A 9,639-nucleotide genomic window follows, 5' to 3' on the forward strand; every position below is an offset into this window, starting at 1 on the left:
GAGTAAACGAACTTCAGGCGGCGCCGTAGCAACGCACATGGACGTGGTAGCCGTGGGGGGAAGAAGCAAAAGAAACATGTTCGTAAATAAAACTCATGGTAGTTGATGCATTTTATCTACGAGTTTATAAAAAAAAAAGCATGGTTCATCTTTCAACTTTGGAAATTACCAGATAGCATGTTTTCTTCCTGTTGAGCGAGAGTAAAAACAAAAATTGTGAGATACAATGCACGGGCATTTAACTATAGAAGTTAAATCTTAATACTTTTGGAAAGTTTGTGATTTACTAAACCTAAATGTGCACGTGTATTACCTGGACATGTGGTCTTCAGTGACCGTAGCAACGCACGGGCATTCAACTAGTCTTTAAAACTACATAGCAAATGTCAAACTTTGTTGGATTAAAATCGCTTCTAAAATCAATTTTACTGGCTTGCGTTGCGTAGCGCCGTAAACCCGATTGACTCGGAAGAACCGCGAGAGTTGAGCTGTTGCATCAAACCCTCGCTCTCCCCGGCTAGCGCTACCGCATCTGAGATCGCCGGCGGCGTCGGCAGCCATGGGCGGCGACTGGCAGGAGCTGGCCCAGTCCGCGGTCATCGGCCTCATCTTCGCCTTCCTCGTCGCCAAGCTCATCTCCGTCGTCCTCGCCTTCAAGGAGGACAACCTCCGCATCACCCGCTCCGCCCCGGCTCCCCCGGCCGCGCCCTCCCCCTCCGCCCCGCCGGACGACGCTCCTGGACCTTCCCACGCGGCGGACCCGCTCCTCGACGGCAGCGGCTCAAGCGACAGCGACTGGGAGGGCGTGGAGAGCACGGAGCTGGACGAGGACTTCAGCGCCGCCTCCGCCTTCGTCGCGGCCTCCGCCGCCTCCGGCACCAGCGTCCCCGACGAGGCGCAGCTCAGGCTCTACGGCCTCTACAAGATCGCCACCGAGGGGCCCTGCACCGCGCCGCAGCCCTCCGCCCTCAAGCTCAAGGCCCGCGCCAAGTGGTAGATTCCCTCCCTTGCCTCGCTCAGTTCCCAGGGGAAATCTGGATCAGGCTCCTGCTTCCGTTTTGGTTTTATCCTTAATGTTGCGGGGATCAGTCAGGGCTTAGGGAGTGGGTTGGATTTGATTCATGTCTAAATTTGGACTAGGTAATTGCTGATCAGATGTAAACTCACGTGTTAGCTGTGATTTGCACTGACCACGAGAGATTGTTCATAACTATATCCCCTACTGGTGGTCTAAAATTCTTGTCTGAAACTTAGTATTGGTCATGTTGCCACTATCTGTGGTTTTGCTGCACTGGTAGCAGCAGGCCCCACATGATTGGCTCTAGGTTTTTTGCATGGTTTTTCCTGCTGCCTTTAAGCATCCAAGTAATTATATGTGATGCCCATGATCTATACCCTAGGAATTTCACTTGCCATGGTGCTGCATACTTGTGCAGGGCCTAGAATTTCCAAACATAGCTCCAAATTAAAAATACTAAGCTCTGCAACTCAAACATCTACTATTTACAGTGAACATGTCTTAGCAGTAGACCCTTTAGGAAGTTGATCCAGATTACTTGCTTTGCTTCTCTGTTCTTCTCAATTTGGAAAGTCGATCCAGTTTACCAAGTATTCTTATTGGTTGAACACTTATTTGCAAGGAATGCTTGGAATAAATTGGGTGCTCTGCCTACAGAAGAAGCTATGGAGGAGTACATTACAATTGTTGATGAGCTATTCCCTAACTGGGCTGATGGTTCCAGTGCAGTAAGTTTTATAAGTCATCATTAGCCACATATTCGCTAACAGTTGTATAGGAATACATACCAGCGTGTTGGCTCTATTTGATGATATGTTTGACATTATTTCAGAAAAAGAGAGACGGGGATAGCACAATGTCTGCCTCAGGATCCAAGGGACCAATGGGGCCTGTATTCAGCAGTTTAATGTACGAGGAAGATCAGGGAACTGAAACGTAAGTTTTTTTAACCAATGACATTTAGCACCTTCCTCCCTGTGCATTAATGTTGCCTTGATGATCTGTAGCCAAGCTCACCTAATCTTGTACTTTCCTTCCTATGCATTATTGTGTTCTTTTTTGTACACTATATCTTTTATGAACTCATACACTGTAGCAAATAAAATCGAGATGATTGATTGATCAGTATGGAGCTACGTATCTCCATGATGGTGCTAATAAGCTTTGTTTATTCATCAGTTTAGTACTTTACCTGAACTGTTTCTGTAGTTACAATGAACTCATTTATACCTGCAGAGAACTTGGTGACATCCATGTTTCAGCGAGGGAAGGAGCAATTGATGATGTAAAGAAGCATCTGTCTGCTGGTGTACAAGTCAACATAAGAGGTTTGTGTTTGTAAAGCATCCATGCTTATGTTCTTTATTATGTAACAAAGGCTCATGTAGACCTAGTTTGATTTCAGATAGTGAAGAGAGAACTCCATTGCACTGGGCTGTGGACCGGGGTCATCTAAATGCTGTCGAGGTTCTTGTCAATTCAAATGCAGACGTCAATGCTCAGGTATCTGATTTTATTTGCACGCTTCACTCATTTCATTCTGAAATTCCCGGGCCTAGAAGTTGGATGGGTGTGTAGTTGACCAAAAGAAGCTAGTTGTATGGTATCTCTGACCAAGTATTTTAGTTGGTTTGCGTTACAAACTGCACCAAATGTCAAAACGTTGGCTATATTTATTCAGACCCTAGAAAACTGTCGGCATGCTGTCATCTTGCCAGGTTTGGTGTTTTGACATACCAGCTAATCAAGTAGTCGGTTAATATATGTTAGATCCATTTTGTATCAATACCATAGAGCTGCAGAGCGCAGATGCAATCCTTCTTAGACGTTAAGCATTATCTGTTGAGCTCCATGGACTGAATCTTGTTTCTCTCCCATGTCCAGGACAATGAAGGGCAAACAGCACTTCACTACGCCGTCCTCTGCGAGAGAGAAGACATTGCCGAACTGCTCGTCAAGCATCAGGCCAATCTCCAGATCAAGGATGGCGACGGAAACACACCACGGGACCTATGCTCCTCGGCCTGGCCTTTCATGAAGCCGGCTAACTGACGGGCACGATGCACTTGGTGACACACCTCATCGCACCTATTGCTGCTACCAACAAAGTCGAAACACACTGTATGCTTGATTAGCTGAATCAGATGAGCTGTTTTACTAACCTCATCGAATACATATAGGCTGTTGCCAAAACTCTAAAGATGCTGCAGTACGTGCTAGTGACTAGTGAGTCATCTTGTAGTATTGTTTCATACGGTTTGCACTGTGCTGTAGTGTGAATTTGTGCTGCAAGCCGACTGTTCGCTGGAAATGATAATCAGGTTTCTTTGGCCTCGCATTGTCAATATAGTACTACACTACATGTCTTATCATGCTGTCAGTTTTCGTTCTCGTATGAAAATTTTATGATTGAACTCATCACTTTGGATGTTGATTTCATCTTGTTCTTACAGTAAATTAGAACTTGTTACTGGACATCACTTGGGATCAGGCTAGCTCGTGTGTCGAGGTACGTAGCACGAAGAAGTGGAGCTAATTATTATGGCGGGAGGAGATACCTACAGCGACGCCGTGTGTAGGAGCCGATCTGGGACGTGTGATTGCTGGCCGTCAAGGCCAGAATTCGGCAAAATCAAGTTTCAGAACTCTTTCCTCGAAGATACATAGCCTGCATCATCTCCTGAATCGTCTCGACATTATTCCAAAGAGCCAACTTTATGTCGATCCACGTATTCTGGAATCATCACAACACAATTCTATTTTCTCACACTTGTTGAATATTTCTCTCAATGCCCTACCGGACACAGAACTGGATTGGTTCCTTCATGCAAGTCCACGAGAAATGCTCAGATTCCCAGCACCTAAATCCTCCCAGAACTGGATCCCACTCCACAAAAGTTGAATAACAAAAGTTGTTTTCCTCTAAATGCAACCTCGCTCGCATGGGCTGCAATTGCAAGTGTTGAACAGTTAAACCAGAAGAAACCTCTTCCGGAAACCTCTACTAATATGCACGGCGGTTATTAATTAAACATGTCATCCAAAACATGCTGCATAGTATTTACAAACTACATTGGCCTCTCTACTGAGCTGCTACACACAAACTCTTCAGTGGAAAAACCTTCGACGGCACCGTGCCGACCCCATCTCCTCGTACTCTGATTTCGTAACGCACATCGACGCGAAATCAGGGCTGGACGCCAAGATAGATCCTCCTCTCCAGACGCCGAGAATTGGGCTGGACAAAATAGCAGAACATTAACGCTGATCCGCACATGAGCAAGAGTGAGCAAGGGAGAGGGGGAACAGACAGAGTGAGAGGTACATACTTCTCTTGGGGGATTATCTTCACCTGATAGTCCTCAGGCACAATAGGTCGCAGTTCTCTTTGCCTGTTGATATATACGAGATGATGTAAGTGGGCTCGGTGCATTGGAAAGTAACACAGCCCCTTGTCCTAAAGGAACAACTTACAGTCTTTCAGCGAAACGAGGGAACAATGTGCTTCCACCTGTCAAGATGATGCTGCAAACAAACCAACACATGAGGACATGAGTCACACGATCGAATCAAAGATCAAGATAGGATCAGGCATATCTCCATTCAACAAATACCTCTCGTAAAGCACAGGTTGAATATAGGGATGGCAGGCTTGTACAGCACGAACTATACACTCAGCAAGACCAGCTTGATTCATACCTACAAAATAAGTAGCAGCATTCTTTATTTCTCACCCTTGCAGAAGGTTAAGATGTTAAAAATGACATTCACCAAGTACAAGAGAAACTAATGGAGCAGTAGGCCACTGGAATAGCTGCTGCTAACATAGTGCCAAGCCTCATAGTCACAGAGCTTATATTTGTTACAGTTGTTGCATTTTTTAATGGATATAGGTTAAATCTATTCACATGATCCAAAATAAGTTGAAAGATAATTCAAGTGGACAAACTGGAAACGTAAGAACATATAACTATATCATATTTGGTACTGACTGTAGGAAATTCAAAGCCAGTGGTTTGTATAAGGTCCCAATGCAGTGAAAGTGGTCATCATTATATAAAAAATGACCCTACTTTCCTACTTGTTAATGATCACCACACATTTTGTCAGCTATTCTGGAATGCCAAAAAATCATATATCCCTAAATAGCATCAGAAAGATTTTATATCTGATAATCTGATATATCTGGTCAAGGAGGCTAGGACAAGTTGACAACAAGGGGCAAGTTCTCACAAATAAGGTTATGAAGTGTACTGGACAGATAAAGAAAATATACAAGACATCTAGATGTGACACTAACCTAGATCAATTGGATGAAAAAGCATCTCCGGGACAAGGAACCTTTCGTTGGTCAAGGCAAATTCCTGCAGAATGAACATTCCTTTAGATTATACCAAGTAATGTTGACATGTAACAAAAGCAAAGGGTGTTACATTTTGACTTAATTCAGGTTTCTTTTTGTCCTCAAACTTGTTTGTGTCACTGTCACCATCTTTTTTATCCAATTCTCCGTCGGCAGGCAGAGAACAGTATCGACGTGCTTCATCCATGTCTTTGACAATCCCTTTCTTGGACGTTATGCCATCAGGGAGAATGTAAGAACATCTAAACGGGTTGTCCTTATGTGATAACCTGCAATAATTGTGTATAATGCTGTTCAGAGATTTGAGTAATTAATAGACAACCGGTAGTGTTGGAGTAATAGATCAACAAGACAGTGAAAACTGGTTGAAAACACAATGATATTATGCTATGCACATTTTCCTACACTAGATAGGATTTAAAGAGGCAGAGCCCATGAATTATTTGGAATGTCAAGCATAGATGATCAGACATCCTCAGATGTGTTCAAACAAATTAACCAACTAGGTAATCAATGACGTAACAATAATAAGAGTATCTCTCCAGCTCCAGTGGTCAATTTTAAAAATTCAAACTCTTGATAAAATTTGACTTTGCTAGAATAACAGACCCCAGCATTCATTATTACTCGTAGCTCAACAGCAAGACCACAACCAACTAGTCAGACCACAAAGGATCAGTCTTTCCTTGTCATATTTTCTCAACTGAACATAACAAAATATCTGAACATTCAACTATGCCCTAGACATGTTCAAACTCCTAAGTGTGCATGGTGATCTTAAATTAGCTCAACCTTTGTTGTTTTGCCATAGTGAAATATGAAGTTTGCTATATGGCAGCTGAACTTAACTCACGGTCGTAAATTTGTTTAGGTCGAGGACAACATTTTGTAACTACACTTTCCCAACATAGTTTAAGCTTTGTGTATGAGTATGTGCAGAAACTTTTTAGACATATTAGTTTGAATCTTTCCAAAACCACGACCATTCTACTACAGGTCTACAACCTATCTAACCAAGTATTTAGGCATTTGAAGCTAATGAGCAGGTTTTGCTTCAAATAAAGTGAAGTACGCCACAGGGGCCACCATTCAGCAAGAAAAAAAACACCGCGCAAATTTATTTTGAAGAGCATCTAGGTCTGCTTGCTGAAACAACTCATCAATAGTCAAAATAAGAAAAATCCTAGCTGATATAAAGGTCACTGTTTTAACTTTAAAGTTAACCTATTTGCTCAATCTTTGGTTTTTTGCCACAGGAAAATAGGAAGTGAAGCTGAACTTAACTAATGGTCAAAATTTGTTTAGGACGAGGACAACATTTGTAACTATACCTTCCAAACATAGTTTAAGCTTGTGTATGAGTGTGCATAAAGTGTACAATCAGATAAAAATGTTAGACATCTTTGTTGAAGCTTTTCATAACCACTACCATTCTACTACAGGTCTACAACCTCTCTAATTAAGTACCCAACCATCTAAAGCTAACGAGCAGATATTGTTTCAAATAAAGTAAAGTATGACACCCGGGTTACCGTTCAGCAAGGAAAAAAAAGTACTACAAATTATTTTGATAAGCATCTGGTTCCATAGATACCATTCTATCAGCACATCTGGTTAATTTTTTTACCGAAATAACACATCAAAAGTTCCAAATAAAAGAAATCCTAGCTGAAATTTCCATATGAAGGCAGCCATTTTAAATTTAAAATTCATCTGAAATCTGGCCGCACTCCAACTTTAAACAAACAAAGAAAAAGCTAAAATTTAATATATCTATATCATGTGAGTCGGAAGGCAGCAGACCTGGCAAGGCGAAGATCACGAGGGACATCAAGGGATACGAAGCATAGCTTTTCCTTTGCATCATCAATGAGGAGGGTCTCATCCATGACATTAAGGGAACGGTATGAAACGAGCTCCTTGAGGTAGTTTGTGAGGGCCTTGCCACCAAGGTCCATGCGCCGCACAGCATAATTCAGTGTGAAGTTCTGAAGGACAGGGGAAGCATGGGTGAAGGAGAAGCCACAGTCAACAACTAGGCTGCACTGGGCACGGAAGAGCGACGGCTGGCGGGTGGCCTCGTAAAGGTGGACAAGGGAAGGAGCATCTGCGACACAAAGAGAGCTGAAGCCAAAGTCCTCAAACACGAGTTCATCGGTAGCATGCTGCAGCCCTGGAGGGTTGAACTGTGGCTCCACCAGCAACAAGGACGAGTTCGTCGGATCCACCTGGAGCAGGCCGCGAAGGACCCGTTCCCACACCTCCCGCTGCACCTCCGTGTTGATAAGGTAGCCGCGATCGATAGGACGCCTCAGCGTCATGCCAGTCACATCGACGTCCTGCGCCTGCAGCTGGTCGGCTGCTAGCCATTTCTTTGAGCTTGCAGTGGAACCAGGGGACTTGGCTATACAGTTGGGGACGACAGAAATCGGGTCCTTGTCCCCACCAAAACCAGCCTTCAGAAGACCACCCCCGTTGTCTATCACCACCACCACACCTGATCCAACCGTCATTTAATATCCCTCTACTTCTCTCTTATCCACGCCTGTCCCTGCACAGCTGAGATCCAAGCCGGTATACTTGAATATGAGAGGGGTCCTGCACAAAGAACAAACAAAGACATCAATATGGTAAATTGCTCAAAACCGTGCACAATTTTTCCCCATGTAAATAGCAGATGTATTAGCAACATACATGATAAATCTGACAACATACTTCGTTAGACATGGCTCAACTGCGACATGAAAAAAAGAACAGTCTAGACAACTTCCTATAGCAATGTAGCGAACCAGAGCTGGTGAGAAACTATAAAAGGGGCCAACCAAAAACATAGCAGCTAAAAAGGCAAACCACGAAGTTGTACTCATGCAAGCACGACGATAAACATCTACTATATTGTTATCAGCAAGTACAGGACAAGCAAAGAAGATTCCTTCGCCGGCAGTAACCACCGGTACTGCCTTTGCAGTCTGAATCCTAGAACCCAGCCTTCTTTTAGAGCCAGGGTCTGCATTTCATTTCTGCATCCGATTCCAAAATAAGCCGTGCGTGCGCGACGGATACCGAAGAATACCGCTCAGGTTTGATCCAAGACCGTTCACAAAATCAACTACATCCTATAAAAGTTCTGGGCACATGAAATGGCCCCGAGAATCGAGCCCCTGCACACCAGCACGGTGCCGCAATGTTCCAACCCAAACACCACGGACGTAGTCAGAGGCAGCTAAAGGAGTGGCCACCTGAGTAGCCAGGGGCGGACGTAGATGTCGCGCCGCCGGGACTGTGAAGTGAAGTGAAGGCCAGTGGGATTTGACGAATCGAAATCGGCTGAGGGACACAGGCTGAAGCAAGCTCGTACCTCGAAGGAGACCCCACGGCCGAGGATTGAGGGCGGGGTGGAGATGAGCAGGGACGCAGAGAGGGAGAAGGGCGGCGGCGGCGCGCGTGAGAGGCGGTGGGGGTTTGAGAGGTGCCGGCGGCCGGCGCGCGGCGGTACGGGATGGGAGAGACGGAGGCGCCGCCCGTTCACAATTCTGCTGGGGTGGTTCGTGAACGAAGCAGCAGGAGTCAGGAGTCTGGAGTGCGCATGGGCCTCTCTAGCCCGGCCCATCTCGGCTACGGGGACAGCGCGACATTTTTTTTTTGACGTGACAGCGCGACAATTTCATAGCTATGAACTTATTGTTCCAAATACGATTCCAAGGTTAATAATTTATGCAAAGTACGAGTCCTATTTTGCTACTAGTCAAGTTCATCTCAAAATTAGAATCAAACACCTTGTGGCTGATACGGAAAAAAAAAACCTCCTATTCGTTCGCTCAAAATTTGAGGCTTACTTTGGTCACGGAGTTTCCGATTAATATATGACCTAAAATATATGCTGTGGGAAGATTTTTCTAACTATGTCTAATACTGAAACCTTGTGCGATACATGATTTAACTTCTGCTACTCAAATTTATAGTCGAAATTCGAGGGAGCCTACTTCACTATTTCTCTATTTAAAATATCTAGAATTTTTCTGTCCCGGTAAGTATCCCTAATCAACCCTTTTCCTTCTTGTCGACCGTGTGCTCTCGTCCTTCCCTCACCCTTCATGAAGATTTCCTGGTGCCCTCTTCGATGTCTCCTCCTTTTGATTCCCCTTGACCTCCACTCCGCTCATCCTTCACTGCGCTGCATCGTGGACTGTATTTACGGCGAATGGATGCGTGGCAACCAGATCTTGCTCCGATGAATCTTCTTCAAGCTAGATTCGTC

General features: G+C 44.5%; 2 protein-coding genes across 2 annotated transcripts; one reads left to right on the top strand and one right to left on the bottom strand.

Annotated features, from left to right (window-relative positions):
• Positions 1 to 438: 438 nt before the first annotated feature.
• LOC127337098 (acyl-CoA-binding domain-containing protein 4) lies at positions 439 to 3,356 on the top strand. The gene is made up of 6 exons (XM_051363976.2): positions 439 to 993; positions 1,641 to 1,746; positions 1,851 to 1,954; positions 2,255 to 2,346; positions 2,424 to 2,521; positions 2,903 to 3,356. Exons 1-6 carry the CDS (start codon positions 560 to 562, stop codon positions 3,068 to 3,070), a joined length of 1,002 nt encoding a protein of 333 aa, XP_051219936.1. The 5' UTR covers positions 439 to 559; the 3' UTR covers positions 3,071 to 3,356.
• A 565-nt stretch (positions 3,357 to 3,921) lies between these two features.
• Positions 3,922 to 8,936, bottom strand: LOC127337097 (actin-related protein 6). Its single transcript, XM_051363975.2, has 8 exons — positions 8,740 to 8,936; positions 7,185 to 7,979; positions 5,452 to 5,650; positions 5,319 to 5,382; positions 4,633 to 4,717; positions 4,493 to 4,543; positions 4,348 to 4,410; positions 3,922 to 4,256 (listed from the first exon to the last, which is right to left on the bottom strand). The coding sequence occupies exons 2-8, from the start codon at positions 7,892 to 7,894 to the stop codon at positions 4,127 to 4,129; spliced, it is 1,302 nt and encodes a 433-aa protein (XP_051219935.1). The 5' UTR covers positions 7,895 to 7,979; positions 8,740 to 8,936; the 3' UTR covers positions 3,922 to 4,126.
• Positions 8,937 to 9,639: the final 703 nt, after the last annotated feature.

The sequence above is a fragment of the Lolium perenne genome, chromosome 2, assembly GCF_019359855.2.
Source record: "Lolium perenne isolate Kyuss_39 chromosome 2, Kyuss_2.0, whole genome shotgun sequence".
Classification (NCBI taxonomy): domain Eukaryota; kingdom Viridiplantae; phylum Streptophyta; class Magnoliopsida; order Poales; family Poaceae; genus Lolium; species Lolium perenne.

Excerpts from the sequence above, each read along its gene's own strand:
- LOC127337098 (XM_051363976.2), top strand. The coding sequence starts at position 560 with ATGGGCGGCGACTGGCAGGAGCTGGCCCAGTCCGCGGTCATCGGCCTC. Across the intron at positions 1,747-1,850 it reads GGGCTGATGGTTCCAGTGCA|AAAAAGAGAGACGGGGATAG; the intron begins GTAAGTTTTATA and ends ACATTATTTCAG. Across the intron at positions 1,955-2,254 it reads GAAGATCAGGGAACTGAAAC|AGAACTTGGTGACATCCATG; the intron begins GTAAGTTTTTTT and ends TTATACCTGCAG.
- LOC127337097 (XM_051363975.2), bottom strand. The coding sequence starts at position 7,894 with ATGACGGTTGGATCAGGTGTGGTGGTGGTGATAGACAACGGGGGTGGT. Across the intron at positions 5,651-7,184 it reads CGTGATCTTCGCCTTGCCAG|GTTATCACATAAGGACAACC; the intron begins GTCTGCTGCCTT and ends CAATTATTGCAG. Across the intron at positions 4,411-4,492 it reads CCTCGTTTCGCTGAAAGACT|GCAAAGAGAACTGCGACCTA; the intron begins GTAAGTTGTTCC and ends ATATATCAACAG.